At 37.8% G+C, this 16,538-nt stretch overlaps 1 protein-coding gene across 2 annotated transcripts in view; it reads left to right on the top strand.

Moving 5' to 3' along the window:
* The window catches only part of Usp16-45 (ubiquitin specific protease 16/45), a 168,392-nt gene that overhangs the window by 116,261 nt on the left and 35,593 nt on the right, over nucleotides 1-16,538 (top strand). For both annotated transcript variants that reach the window (XM_067136327.2, XM_067136326.2), the window contains exons 10-11: nucleotides 3,642-3,864; nucleotides 6,412-7,602. In XM_067136327.2, coding sequence (XP_066992428.2) covers nucleotides 3,642-3,864; nucleotides 6,412-7,602 — 1,414 coding nt within the window. The remainder of the gene's footprint in view (nucleotides 1-3,641; nucleotides 3,865-6,411; nucleotides 7,603-16,538) is intronic.

The following is a 16,538-nucleotide window of genomic DNA, read 5'->3' as shown; positions in this document are numbered from 1 at the left end:
CAAATCCTCTTCATCTGAGTCCATTGTCCTTGTTTGAAAATACTAATCACCACCTAAATATATTACCACAAATTGATATGATGAATTACCTGTATATAAACAAAGGAAGTCAGGTTTAACATGTTTATTAATTGTGGGCACAATGTTAAATGAAACAGTTTTTAACATATTGATGGTGTCACCATTTAACATTTAACAGTTGAATTAGGAGGATACATTTAATTTTTTGCTTTGTAAAGTATGCTATTCAGCCAGTGACATTGTGGTTACATCACAAGCCGTAAAGGTTGGATGAAGTTCTACCAGTCACTCTTGATCAGTGTGGCGATACACAAGTTTGAAATGGAGGCAGAAAATAATGAAAGAAAGATGGTAGAAATCCATGTCATTTTCAATTTACATTGTAAGGAATAAGTTATTTATGTTCATTGGAGTTTATGTATTTTGACCGGATACAGTAAAGAGGCCTACAACCTCAAATATTTTTATAATGTACATAATGAATTACAATTTTCACTATTAAATTTTAAGAGGTGCTTCAGAAGCATTGCTAATATAATAAAGAGTTAACACTTTGAAGACGATGTCACCCCATGTGGGGTGACAGACCCTCATACAAAATATAGTATGTCACCCCTCATGGGGTGACACGGTAGTGTGTCCAGGCCTCTCAACTTCAGGCTGTTGCACGAAACTAGCGCTACCCTTCGCTGTTGTAATGCATTGCTTGTTCACGTAAGGTGTTCATAGAGTGCAGCGCAGTCCCCATTCCTTTCTCAGCATGCTGTGCATTGCACAACAGACAGGGGAATTTCGCGGACATTTGTCACCCCATTGCTTTATTCTTACATACTGGTTGATATTTAGCACTCAGATGAAATTGTAAACTGGGGCTACGCGTAAATAAATACAATGTTCCTGCAAACCTGAGAATGTTCCCCAGTAATTGTCACTGGCTGGTGATTTGGTTGAATCATTGCCCGATGCAGCACCAGAATCTTTGCAAGTGTCCTCACTACACAAACTACTGTCGAATTCCCACTCGGTAAAGGTGGGATCACATTGCAAATCCTAAATGTCAACATCTCTTGATTCAACATTCGAACCCTTTTCAAGTTGTTCTTCTATCTCTCTATCAGTAATCAGTGCTTACTCAACACAGAAACACATAACATGAATTAAATTCTTGTCACAGAACTGTAAATTACAAGGAACTCGTTGAAATGTGCGTAAATCAACTGCTCACAACACAGAGCACAGTGTTCCACAACAACAAAGGTAAAAAGGCTGTCACCCCTGTAGGGGTGACGTGCACTTTCTCTGTTGCATAGTCAACCTGATGACCATGTCACCCCAATGGGGGGACACAAAAATAGTAACTTTGAACGTGAATTATGTCTCTGATTATCATCTACGAATGAAATTACGAACATCCGTAGCCGACAACAATCTGAAAAATGTATATCGCATTTCAGCAGTTTACCACGAAAAAAGCAAATGCACACGTCGACGCTAAAGTGTTAAGGATGATAAGCTGTGGCTTGTGGTTGCTTGGGTTTCAATTATCTGATAAACTCACCAACAATCCAATCATGCTTACAGGGAATAACATCAGTTGGGTTATTTATTTGAAGACATGCTGCATGCTGTGCATCTATTTGGTAGATACATTTACATTGTTGTCGTACTTTAATCTTGAATAGCAAATATCTATGCCATCACTCAATATGAAAATCCCTTGCCATTTAGAGGTTAGCTATTATCATCAGACGCCTGATAAGTTTTAAAAACTATTTTCAAATTTAGTGAACAGGGAAGTTCTAACAACACAACAGCACTGTACTAAACCAAACAGCAAACTTGATGAATTATGTAAATATATTACTTTTTGCTGAATGAATAACATGAATTTTACTTTTTAAGAAATGGAAATACTGTCATTCTCATCCAAGGAATTGTAAATCTTAGCTTGTAAATTGTAACACAAATTATAACGTGTTAATTTTCTTTGAATGTATAAATATATGAAAATAAAACTGACTGTTTATATTGAGCGCAGTATAAATCAAACCAGAAGGTCAGTTTTCTTGCAATTAATGCTGGGTTTTTTCTTCAGCATTTCACTGAGTATGGAGGAGAGCTTCAAACTAACAATTGAGCGCCACTTTTCCCTTCCCTGCAAAGTGTGTTCACTCTTTCGCTTCACTGACGTATGCTTGCTACAGAAACTGCCTGCATTTACATCACTTCAGCCTGGTCGCACTGGGCTAGCCCAGCTGAGTAACTTTGATCTGGATCAAGTTTGTTGCTTTTATTGACCTGTCTTGGCTTTGATTATATAAAAGTGACTAAGGTATGGGCGATGTTAGTAACGTTCCTTTTGAAGCCAATCCCTGTAATGAATGGTGTGAAGTTGTTGTTCGTAGGGTCAGTTGGTGTATGCCCATTCAGTGGGCTTGGGAGACTGATATGTAACAATAGGCAGTTCCATTGAGGAAAGCAATGGGGAACTGCCTCGGGGACACATAGGCTACTTATAACAGCTGGTAGATAGATAGCTAGATTGACAAATGCCTTTATTTGTGGCAAAGTTAGGGCTTGAAGCTGTGAGTGGAGATGTTGAGGTTCCGACTAGTCTGTGGCTAAGGACTCAGCATACATATCCTCTATGCTAAAAGGGTTAATTTTTTTAAAGATTTATTAGTGTAGCAGAGTGAATTTTCAAGAATTCTTATGCCCGTTGCCCCATGGTAAAATATTTTGTAAAATTTGTTATACAGCTAATTTTATAAAAATATGGAAAAAAAAACAGTTGTATTGTTCACGGTAAAATTATTCTATAAAATCCATGGAAGTATCAGGATGTCCATCTATGAACTAAATTCTGAACTAAAATGTGTATATGCTGCCAAGTATTGAATTCGAAGCCCGTTTATCTTCCCCTTCACATCAGCCTGGCTTGTGTTCGGCCAAACTTTTGACACAAATTCGGCGATTGGAGTTTCTTCCTCCCTTCTTGTATTTCTGTTGTGATACTTTGGCGTTTTAACCTCATACAAACACCAAAAGCTTCCTTAGTCCACCTGGATCCTGCCATTTCAGAAGTGTTTGTTTATATTTACAAACAAGCTTCACAATCTTCTTGCGTTGTAGCGCCAGCATCATTGTCACGTCAGCTTTGCTAATTGGTTTGTTTCACAAAATTAATTTTATGGAATAGAACATGCCCTGTTTTATGAAAAATTTTATCAAAGGTTTTATAACATTTGCATTTGACCATGAACAACAGAAATTTTATAAAATTAAATTGTACAATAAATTTGAATGAAAATTTTACCATGAATATCAGGCATTATTAGTATTTTTATTGCTATTAGGCCTAGTTAATGATATTTACTTTAAGATTCATTACAAATCTAATTTATCTCAGCTGATTCCTTCTTCTGAATACATTGTAAATATTTTATTTACTGTTTTACACCTTGTCTTGTTTTTACTACTTTTTCCACCAATGATTATTTTACTCACCACTTTCTGAGGTCCCTGTTGATTGCTAAACAATATTTCTGGCTGTTCCGACTACCTTAGATGTTATTTGTTCAATCCATTATCTGTCATCACATTTGACTTTGTTAAAATAGCCCCAGCCACCTGCTGTTTTGAGGAGGAAGACTAGCAATGATGATACATATGACATGCTTGGCAATCCATCTGGAGAACAAATGTCAAAGCACCAGTTAAAGAAAGAGCGCAAGCAGGCAAGGAAAGGCAGAAAGAAACACAAAGGCCGTTCCCTTGAAGGAGGTGACGGTGAACCAGCAATCGTGGAAGAAAATTCTAGACTCTCTAATGCTGGTGAATCTGGTATGTGTTCATTTAAAATAATGTGCAATTAAATGACGTCATTGATTAAATTTTTCTTGTTTCAGTAAGTCTGTCCTTAGGTGTCAACTGGATGTCCTCCATTTCTGTCTGTCCTGAGTATCTTCCTTCATTTGCTTGTAACTTCTTTCTTTCTTCACATCTGTCAGCATTCCAAACTTTTCTTTTTCCTCTCCCTCTTTTTCCTTCAACTTTTCCCTCCATGGTTCTCTGTAGTAGACAATTTCTACGTAATGTGTGACCAATCCCACTTCATCATCATGAAGTTCCTCTCCGCTCTTACCCTGCTTAGCACCTCCTCGTTTCTCACTCTATCGGTCCATAATTCAATTATGAAGTTAAATTAAAGTGTGCCTGGTGCTTTCCTGTATTTACATAGCTGAATGCTAATGTAGTTATAATCATCATCTGGTATTGTATCCATTTCTGCATATTAGTGATATGCTACATACAACTAATGTGGCACTAATGTTAATGTATTGAATAGGTGGATCCTATTTTACCTTGTTCTTTGAAAGAAAAATACTTCCGAATATCTGTACATGCATTTTAGTGAAAACAGAAGAACGAAGGGTACAAATTGCATCATGATAAGGTAGTATATGGATAGCATAAACACAGTTACAGGTCAGCATGGGCAGTGGGGTAAATGAAAAGGAGAAACAATGGTAAATATTAGAACACAAAGGAACAAGGACAAACTCTAGATCTTCACTCACTCGCTCACTGCCATGTTCATAAACGGACTCTCTTATCATCAAATCCAGTTTTTTTTTTTTTCCTCCCCCAAGTTTCATCTCTTACTTCCCTGCTTTATCAGGTGAGAGTGCAGGATTATAGAATGGGCCATTCTCGAGGGGTCCATATTCCATACCATTGATTTCAAAAGTGTAGGAGAAATGAGGATAAGTACAAAAGAAAGAACTCGTACAAGAAAACAAACTTAAGAGAAACTGAACCCAGCATTGAGGCACCATTTTCACAGATGGTATAAGTATAGCATGGTATAGGTTGGCTTGTGAATGTACATATTACATTCTTTTAAATCTGTTTTTAGATTGCATGAATAACCCACAAACTCATGAATAATCAGGAGTTACTCTAATGGTAATTGCAAGAGGAGAGAGAACAGAGCAAATAAAAATCTCAGACAATATTGAAGTTGTGGGGAACTTCAAGCTCTTGCAAGTGAATTAGTTGAGAATTCAGCGTATGTTACCTGCATGTGAATTTGTATGTGGCTGAGACCTGACTGGTGACAAGGATGATGGTTTAGACATATTCAGCGAATATATTAAGTGTGTTTTTTTCTTTCTATTTTTCCCTCTTCTGCACTGACCTGTCATTGTTTTTATCCTTTTGTGCATTCTTTTCAGTGTTTTTATTCTTCTACATGTGACTTGAATATGTTCAAGAAGTATCCCAAAGCAAACTATGGAATTACAAATGAAAGTAGACAGGCTGAGGAAAACTCATATGGATGGACCTAGTTAAGTGTAAGACAATGGCACATAGACTGGAACACAGTTGAATGATGAGAAGAGTTGCAAATCATCCATAAAAAATTGGGGGAGCCCTATTTTCTGCATTCTGGATTAATCTGGATAAGAGGAAATAATGATGAGTGCTGGATTTCATTTTGTAACAATAAAAGCATTCAATCACAATTCTGTCTCACATCTTCTAAATCATGTTTGTGTGGTACAGTTATTTATTGTAAAAACAATTGCAGTTCTAGCCCTTCAGACAGGCAACTCAATGTTGAAAACATCCTAGGGATATGAGCTACGAATTTTAGGTAAATAAAATATAAAGTATGAGAGGCACGGTAGACTGATGATTGTTCACTGAAAACTCGACCATATCCGGTCGATCAGATTAGCTGTTTGCCTTTTCCTCCCACTACGAGCGCTAATATGAGTCAATGCATTATTTCACTTAAGCATCCCTACGATTGCTAATGTGAGGTAATGCAGAGTTTCACTTAAGCCCTTAAAACAACATTCGGTATGGACAGTTTCCAAAAAACCGAAAAATGCCTGAGGGTGTTGAACCAAGGAACACATTACAGAAAGAATTAATTTGGCTAGGATTTGAATAAAGAAAACGAGTAAAGAAATGACCGATTTTAGGCTGTTTTACTGCAACTGCATTTAGGCTGAAAGTGATTTTCGAATAGTGGGTTTTTGTTGTTTTGTTTTTGTTTTTTATTATAGAGCTATCCAAGACTCACAATTTGAAACCTTTCCAGGTCTTTTAGCCCTTAAACGTTTGGCAAAATTGAGGAACATGCTTAATTTTATGCTTTTTGTAGTATTTGTCTGCTAAAAAAATTGTTTCAATATTAAAATTACTTTGAAATTCACCTAGTTATAAATTACCGTATTTTTCTTCTGCATCAAAGTAACAAAGTAAAGATTTAAACCACATTGCTATATTGCCACATGTGTTCCTAAATATTAATTTTATATTCATTTAGAGAAAGAATACTGAGAATACTGTTGGGTGTTTTTTTTGTATTTTTTCCAGAGCAGAGTGATGCTGATGTGGAAGACAACGTAGAACAGGATATCAGACTGTCTCACCAAGTAAAGGATGTGGTAGAGTCTGGCTATAGCTCTGAGAAGGCTGGAAATGAAGACTCCACTGTGGAGAGCCCTATATGCCATCCGGAGAATGGTGATTCAGCTTTAGCTAGTCCCGATTTTCCATTGCTGAAAGAGTCAGCTCTGCCTGATGCTGAAGATCTACCATCCATGCAGAATGGTGATTACATTCTGTCTCGTTCCTCTTCTCCTGTCTGCAATGGTCTACCAGGTGTTAGTGGTGATCTCTCTCCGAAAAAGACTGAGGGCGTTTCAACTTCCATTGTTAACGGGGAACTCCCATTTGATAATGTAACTGTGGATTCAAATAGTGAATTGGTTGTGGCTATTTCAATGTTACCCAACCCACCATCTGAATTAGGCAGCCCTCTGTCAAACCCAGAGACCCCAAGTCCTGTGTCCTCTGAAGTAAATATAGACTGTGGAAGTCCAGCATCAACCCAGGTTCATGGGGATTGTACCAGCCCAGTATCTGATTCAGATAGACCTTTCTCTAGATTTGCATTTCACCAAGATGAAGATTCTACCTACGTGAATGGGGATCTTCAGCACTTGTCTCGATGTAGTCCCTCAGAAAGTATGTTCTCTTCCACATATCGAGAAGATTCGGATATAATCAGAGCAGATATAGACTCCAAAGTAGTATTAACTGGTAGGGAAGCAGAGGCTGGGCAGGTTTCCAGTACTTCACAAGCCACGACAGAGTTAACAACTTTAAATACACCCTGTAATAGTAATAAAATTGCTTATGATGATACCCAGTCTGAAACAAAAGATACAAATACCTTCAGTAGAAGCCCTGGTTCCATATTGAAAGATACAGAAATGGTTTCAGTAAATGGATTGGCAGACAAGTTGTCAGACTTGTCACTAGCTGCAGATAATAGAAGTCCTAACAGTGACAAGGTTCTTCCCTTACCCAATGGGGATGTGAGGGGCAGGTTATCATCAGGAGGAGACTCAGTTGACTGGAGTGTGACCATGGCCCCACGTTACCAGTGTGAGGATGAAGAATGCTCAGTACAATCCTGCTTGAACCAGTTTACTGTACTCGAGCTCATGACTGGCAACAACAAAGTTGTCTGCGAGAACTGCACTAAGCGCTTCAACCAGGGTAAGTACTATCCTCTTGTTTTATGCACTGCTTGAAAGAAAAATTAGATTAAAATGTTATCTGGTGACTGTATTGCTAAGTTAGTTACATGCCAATAACATATTTATTGTAATATTATTTTCTCGTGTCAGAAACATAATAGATAGTTACAGCAATCTTAACATTATATTATTTTTTGCCAAAACGTAGCCACATCCAGTGCATCCTAGATGGTTCTGTGCAAGATAATGAACACAGTTTATTTGGTTTGGTCTTCTCGGCATTCACACTTGATGTTGTCTGTATTGATGTAGCCCACCTTGCTAAATTGACATTGAACCTTCGTTAACAGGACCCTAAGGGATTGGAATAAATTACCTGCAGCAATTTTTGATAGAATCCCTTCCAGTATCAAGTTTTCTGCTTGGTTTAGATTGTGAAACTAGGAGTGGTGGTGGTGGTGTTGGTGTTGTTGTTGTTGTGTAATTACCAATGTTTTTAACTTTACTTTATTATCACTTGTAATGTTAAGCTTGTAGTAAGTTCAACCTATAGTATTGTAAGCTGTAGTGTTAAGCACTGGGAAATACTTTTGTGTGAATTTGTATATGATAATGATGGATTTAGAATTTTAAACGTAAACTGGTAGTACCAGAAGACTCGAGAGACAGACTTAGGTAATTCCCTTTGAACTGTATCACAAGAAATTAGATGATACTGTACTTCTGATCTCCAGACAACAAAAAGATATGGAACAATGTTTTCAAGATATAGAAAACTTCACCCAGGAAAATCATCTTCTGAAGGATAAAATAAAATTCTTAGAAATCCGTGTGTGGAAAACTGAACAGTATACGAGAAGGAATACCATCGAAATACATGGGATTCCGGATATACCAATGTATTTGTTCTAGACACGGTAAAGAAAGTCGGGTGTGCGTTGGACATAGAACTTAAAGAAGAAATGGTGGATGCTTGCCATCGACTCCCTAAGGCACCAAACCAGAAACACTGCAGGATCATAGTGAAATTTGTAAGAAGAACGGACAAGGACCACTTCATGGAGTGGAGGCGAGTGAAGCGAAATCTCTCCAACAGACAACTAGGATTTCCTGGCGACAACATCATATATGTAAACGAGAGTCTGTCCCCTCAGAAGAAGAAGTTGCTGGCCCAGGCGCGTGCAGTCCAGAGGGAGAAGAATTACACTTAAATTTGGGTAAGGAATGGTATAATTAAAATACGCAAGACCCAAGGGTCTAGAGTCATTGTTATCAATAACCAGGATGACCTATCTAAATTGTAATTGTAATGGAGAAGAGTAGGTTTTCCATTTATTACCAGAATGTACGTGGTCTTAAGACTAAACTAGATGACTTAAATGTAAGCATTCTTTGTAATAATTTCGATGTTATAATGCTCACTGAATCGTGGCTAGATGCTAGTGTCTATGATAGCGAGGTCTGTTGTAATAAGTACAAAGTATACCGTGCTGACAAAGTAAGGGGCTCAACGGGGCGGGGAGGTGGGGTAGTCATAGCAGTTAGAAGTGGATTAGCTCTCCTCCAAGCGCGAGGTATTTAGGTGAATGGAATCTCACTATGAAATAATAGATAGTAATGTAATCATTACTGGAGACTTTAACATGCCAACAGTAATTAAAGAAAACAGTGACTTAAATTTAACGAGACAAACCCAAGAACTAGAAAACTTCCTCAGTTTACACGACTTGAATTCCTATAATTCCGTTCCCAATAATAACAGTAAAACTTTGGATTTAGTATTTCGCCAATCAGACAATAATGAATGTCACCTGTAAAAAGAACACTGATCCGCTGCTACCTGAGGACTCCCATCACCCCGCCCTAGAAATAGAAGTACATATCACTCCAAACCGTGGAAACTGCAAAAGGGAAGCTCAAAATACTTATAATTTCAAAGAAGCTAAATTTGAACACTTGTTCACAGGACCAAGAGATCTTACTTGGAAAGACCTTCACAAATGCACTGATGTAGACAAAGCAGTAGCCTGTCTTTATTCTAAAATTTACGCAGTGTTAAATGAGACTGTTCCTAAAAGCGGCTCGTGGAAGGTCAGGACATACCCACTTTGGTTCACAGAGAGCATAAAACAAAAACTGAAAGAGAAAGAATACTACCAAAAACGGAAGCACCTTTCAGTATATTACAATAGGCAATTTAAAACATTAAGGTCCGAAAGTAAGTCTGCAATTAAATCCTCATATAACGATTATGTAAAAACTGTAGAGCAGGCTATCACTGATAACACCAAAACCTTTTGGACGTGGGTAAAGAATAAAAGAAAAAACAATATTCGCTATACCTATGAATATCACTCTAAAGTATTAGAGAATGATAGGACCATTACGGAAGGGTTTGCAATGTACTTTCAGTGTGTATATTCCCAAGATAGAGCTCAGTATAACATTCGAAACGTTCCATCAGTAACCACTGGCAATATCCACATTGACAGCATTACTGTAGAGGATATTGAACTTGCATTAAAAAGCTCAAGCCAAAGTCTTCCGCGGGACCAGATCAGATACCGCCGTATGTTATAAAAGGTTTCAAAGATGTACTGAAATATCCTCTCCTCTTCATTTATAACTTCTCAAAACATCCGTATTTCCCACAATATGGAAACTGTCCCGAGTATGTCCTGTGTTTAAATCGGGTAATCCAATGTTAATAAAAAACTACCGACCAATATCAATTATCTCAGCTATAGCAAAGGTTTTCGAATTTATATTATGTTGTAGACTCAGTCTATACACGACCTTTAATATCGAACAGCAACATGGATTTATTTCAGGACAGTCTACAGTAACAAATCTCATAAATTTTACACAATCAATATCCTCAGAACTTGATAGAGGTGGCCAGATAGATGCAATATTTCCTGACTTCGAAAAGGCCTTTGACAAAATTGACCCTGACATTCTCCTAAAAAAATTAAATATGCTTGGATTACCTTACCCACTACTATGTCTTTTCCGCTCCTACCTAAGAGATAGAAAGCAGTATGTAATATATCAAAGAAACTCATCCAGAGAATACCCTGTAAATTCAGGAATAGTCCTGGGCTCTAATTTAGGGCCATGGATGTTCCTGTTGCTAATCAATGACTTACCTGAACGAATAAAATTCTCGGACTCTCTCTTGTATGCCGATGACTTTAAGGTATTCAAATCGATTGTCACCATTAACGACTGTGAACTTCTCCAGGCTGACTTAAGTAATTTACTACAATGGACGACTGAAAATCAACTATATCTAAATGTAGAAAAATGTGTATCCATGTCATTCACTCAAAATAAAATGTGTATTTCCTTTAAAACTATAAACTAGGTTACGATGATCTGAAACCAATAAACGAGGTTAAAAACCTCGGGGTATTATTAGACCGAGAACTCACCTTCACTCCACATATACAGAAGGTAGTTGCTGAGTTATACAGGACATCAGGATTTGTGATGGGAATGTCAAACATTTAAACTCCTAAAAACCTGTATACACCTCTACAGCTCTCTCGTCAGACCCAAAGTAGAATACGCAAGCGTTATATGGAATCCAGCAAACAAAATATATATTGCACAGATCGAAAAAATCCAAAAGAAATATTTAAAATACTTACATTTCAAAAAACCAGGTAATTATCCACACACAGCATACAATGAACTTCTCTTAAATTTTGAAATAGAAAGCTTGGAACTGAGGAGACAAAAGGATGACATGAAGTTTCTGTACAAAACTGTAAACTCTATTATTGACAACCCTGACTTTTTATGCCTCTTGAGCTTCCACGTGCCCCGCTTTAATGTGAGGACAAATGTAACTTTTCATAATTAAAAAAAGTAAGAACAACCGCTCAACAAAAATTCCCCACTCTACAGGCTATGCAATGTCTACAACAGTGCAGTTCAGAAAAATAATTCTTTAGACTTCTGTGTACCTCTAGACCTGTTTTTACAACAATTCACCATCTCTGTGAAAACTCTGTAATGCTGATTTGAACCAAAAAATGTATTACAAACATTCTACATTATGCCCTATCCCATAAATGTAATTATAAGTGTTAGAACTAGGAAAAAATAATAGTTTAGATATGAAATTACGATATTTTTATTTTTTTCCTCTTTCACGTAAAGATTAAATTAGATTAGATGTGAAATACTGTTCCTTTCTCATTATAAATATAATATTAGAATAGTTTATTTATATGTAATATTATATATTTCTCAACGTAAATATAATATTAGAATAGTTTAGATATGATATTAGACTGATTGAAACATTAAAAAAACACGTGTAAACATTTGCCACTGTAATTGGGATTAGAAATCCTGTAGTGCGCAGTAAATAAATAAATAAATAAATACATTTCTTGAATATTTTCTTTCCAGGGATTTTCTTGTTGTTCTTGTAGGGTAATTATGTTTTTAACATTACTTTATTAACATTGTAATGTTAAGCTAGTAGTAAGCTCAACCTATAGTACTGTAAGCCATAGTGTTAAATACTGGAAATACTTAAGTTGTGTGTGAATTTGTATATGATGCTGGATTTAGAAAATTAAACTAGTAGTATTTCTTGTAACATTTGCCTTCCATGGAATTGCTTGTTGTACTCTTGTTGTTGTAGTAGTAGTAGTAGTAGTAGTAGTAGTAGTAGCTGTTGTTGGTTAATTATGTTTTAACCTTACTTTATTATAACTTGTAACGTTAAACTAGTAGTAAACTCAACCTATAGTTTTGTAAGCCATAGTGTTAAGTATTGGAAATAATTAATTTGTATATGAAACTCTACAATGATGCTGGATTTAGAATGTTAAACTAATAGTAATTCTTGTACTATTTTCTTTCCGTGGATTTGCTTGTTGTTTGTTTGTTTGTTTGTTTGTTTGTTTGTTTGTTTGTTGTTGGGTAATTATGTTTACTTTATTATTACATTACTCTAAGTGATCATTGCCACTGGGATATTTCCCATTTGCAATGTATTTGTTAATAATAAATACTCCTGGCTTCAGCCTGTTGAAATTTCCAAACCATCCATCTCTCATCATGACCTGGTGGTAAGGTTTTGTTTTTTATCTTCCATCCTGGAAGTTGAGGGAACTTCATCTTAGCTGTTACCTAGCTTCCTGTATTAAAATGAAATTATTCCTGGCAATGTTAGGCTACATATTTGTATGGCTTGTTGATAATGAATTACAACATTCTGCTGTTATTTCCTTAAAATTGGCTGTGCATCTTTGTCGTATGTTATATTTGCTTATAGCCTCAACCAAATGTTTGTGAGAGAGATATCTCAAGAAAGTGGACAGCTTTTATATTTATTACCGCATGGTAAGATTAACCGAGCTGGATAAGTGAGAAATTAGTAAGACTGACTTACATAGACAAGGATGCAGAACATGCATATACAAAAGTATTTTGCCGCACGGTAAATTACTTACTGCTACATCTTCATCGGGGTGAAGAAGAGGAGGAAAAGAAGTCTTCAGCGAGATGATGCTGTGAACTGAAACATTCTAAAGCCTGTTGTACATGATCAGATGTTTGTCAAATTCAAGACTTCACAAGAATTTTTAACACTTCACAAGTTTACTTGCCAAATCACTTGCAATACTTGAGAAGTCTTGGAAGTCTTTAAAGGTCTTGAAAATGAATTAGACCATGTTCTAATCAATCAAAGAATTGCCAAGTCTGACAGAAATGACCACTGCAATTCAAATGTTAACAGTGCACACAAGGCCACTAGGCATGCTGAGATTGCCGGGGATCAAACCAACAAAAATGGCTTTGTCTTCAGGACGAAGGTGTGTTGTGTGTTTATTAATTACTAAGAATGAGGCACATCCCTGCCTGTATTCAGTGGGCTCCGAAAGTACCACATAAAATGAATAAAATGGCAGCGTTTGAGGAGATAGCAAGAGAGAGATCTCAAGAAAGTGGACAGCTTTTATATTTATTACTGCACGGTAACTATAAGTAAACCCTCTCAACAATATTTGGTTTATGATGATCTTTGCATCATATTATTATTATTATTATTGTTACCGTGTTTTTGTGGTAGTTATGCGTGAAAGAAGGTGCGGGGTGGTGAACGGGTCTCAAGCTACTAAAGTAAAATTAATTTAAAATTTAACCAGGTTATATTTTCTTTTCAAAAACAAAGAAATAACAAGCATGGCAGGTACAAAGTAGCAAGTCAAAGGGTAGTTACAATATTTACAGGATTTGGGCTTCGAGCCCTGAAAACACAATGCTAGGGCAATCAGCCCAATTTTACCCCAAACACAAGTTTCAACAGAGGGGCAGAAAACCCCATTCATGCCTAGGAGCCCTAGCTCCAAATTACACTGAAAAGCCTCCACGAGGCATACAACACTCAATTTTCAAAAGAGCCACTCGCTCTCAAATTTAAGCCTCTCCCAGGCCACACCAAACTCCACCTTCAAGTTGTCCTCAACGGACATAAACACAGGGGTAAAATACTCAATCTACTGAGGTCTATAAAATGAAAAGAAGGTTAATTAAATGACCTCTAAGGTAACAATTTGAGAGGAGGCGAACTTGCACTCCTAATACACTTTGATTAAGACCTACTTGGCACTAGGCCGATAATACCAGGGCTAATCCCATACTAAAGAGGTGACTTAAGAAGAGAACAATTTGTTTAACGTTAACGAGAATAGGTTGAGAAAAATAAGTTCACCATCAAAACAATATGAGTGGGAGCTCGAGAGGGTTAGCACTCTCTATCCCAGTATGTAGCTTTAAAAGAGAATATATGAAAAGAGTAGTTACATTTAGGAAAAGGTTACATGGTGGAACGCTTAGAACCCGCCCCGAGAGTTAAACTGCTGAGCAAGCAAAGAAAGAAGTTATTAATCGGCCATTACCTTGTTGTTGACCGCTGCCGAGGAAAGAGGCGCTTCCCGCCTCCTGCTATGTACTTAATACACTGAAAGATGGAACAGAAGTGGCCCGGAGACCCTAAAATCAGCAGTTTATATCCTCTCGCGGAAGGTTCTAGGTGTCAGGGGAATGAAAACACCCTCCCACAAACTTTTTATTGGGTAGGATACAGCAACATATTCAAGTTGGGGGAAGATACCTATGATTGGTCAGAAATTAATAACAGAAATTCGGGATTGATTAAATGCAAAACAAGGGGAAAGAGAGGGGTATACAGCCAACTTAAACAATAACTGAAAAAAATTTAGCAAAGACAAACATTTGAAATAAAAATTTCTCCAACAAAATAGTTCTTTGACTTCGCACTAGGGTGCACTATTGTTGATCTTCAGTAGTGTCCTCTAGAAGAGAAAGTTCACACTTCTTACTTCAAGCAAAACAAAACACATCAAAAATGACACAGTTCAAAAACTCAAAATTTTCCACGTGGTGACATCTTTTGAGAAGGTAGCGAATTAATAGCGTATATAAAGTTCAGACTTCCTCCAGCAGAGGAGTTTCAACTGGCGCAAATTTTAAATTAGCGGCGTGGACGTGTACCGCCCGGTACAGACCTCCCCCCCCCCCAAAAGTACCTCCAGGGGTGACCCATGAAATCTGTTTGAAACAAGGTCCAAGTTATGCTGTGGATATGAAGATTGATTGCAGAAGCATTTATAAGATTTCTTAATTTGGTTTGATTCAGTTTCAAAATTTTGTTGTTGCAGGTGAAGTAAAGTCTTTATATTTGTAGAAGTTGAATTTCTGAAGATAAACTTTTAATACTTAGAGGTGAAGAAAAATTTTGCAATTGCCACCAAATATTGCTGTGGAATTCCCAAGTGTAGTCATTGCTTATCGTAACTGTCCATGTAGTTGATGTTGATTAAGTTGAATGGCCAGACCGGCCGTTGCAGCTTGCGTCCAAAGGGAGGCCGCTCGGACCCCTCAAGTACCCTGAGATACCGCTCGCCCGCACTATGAGGGGAGCAGAGGTGTTGAAACACGCCGCGCCCGCGGTGAACATATACAGGCTGCGGGCAAGTAGCAGGTCGTGCGCCGCGCATCAGCCTTGGCCGGGAGGAGAGCTCCGGCTCGCCGTGCACCTGACGTCCTCGCTGGAGAAGAGGGGGCCCGTCCTCTGCCCCAGTTGCTGCACGGCTCCTCGCGGCTGCGGGGGCACTGAAACATTAAAGCTAGGCGGCAGAATTGTGTTGGGCCATCATCTTTTTGAGGGCACAGGCTTGGTGAAGAGGTTGAGGGGTCAGCGGCGTCCAGATGTCCATGGCATTTAATATAATTCAGCCACAGTGTGTATTGGAGCAGGAGACGGGAGCGTGGTAATGGCCGAGGCAAGGACAGGATGGCAGTTTAACAAATCGGGGGAGGTTTCACACAAATGCTTACATATAAAACAAAATATTATAGAAGGGGCAGAAAGCCTTAAAAGTGAAACTCAAAAAAAATATAACCTTCATATTCCTTTCAAAATAATATGAAGCAAGTTAACACGGAAATTACACCGGTTTCACCTGTGACAGGTGAACCCTAAATATCCTCTCGGTGGCTGGATTGCTTACTAACAACGTAACTGGCGTAAGAAAATCGAGAATGATACAAGGCCCATGAAATCTGGGGGCAAGCTTGCCCGCGGGAACAAAGTTCTTGACCATCACCTGGTCACCTACATTCAAAGTGGTGGGTCTCCGTCCACGATCATACCTTTCCCTAACCTTTTCATGAGATACCTTAAGATTGGCTTTAGCCTTCTTCCAAAGATCTTTAATATTATCCGGATCTATTGTCTCGGGTAGAATGTCACTCAGAGACCAGAGGTTAGAGAGCGGCGAGTTGGGAACAAACTTGAACATCAAAGAAGCTGGAGTAAATTTATGTGATTCATGAACCGCCGAATTCAAAGCAAAAGGTAACCAATGCAGGGACGTGTCCCACCTGGAATGATCATCATGATGATAG

This window comes from Anabrus simplex, chromosome 1, assembly GCF_040414725.1.
Source record: "Anabrus simplex isolate iqAnaSimp1 chromosome 1, ASM4041472v1, whole genome shotgun sequence".
Lineage (NCBI taxonomy): Eukaryota > Metazoa > Arthropoda > Insecta > Orthoptera > Tettigoniidae > Anabrus > Anabrus simplex.
The sequence above is the reverse complement of the archived record's forward strand: the minus strand, read 5'-3'. Positions and strand labels throughout refer to the sequence as shown.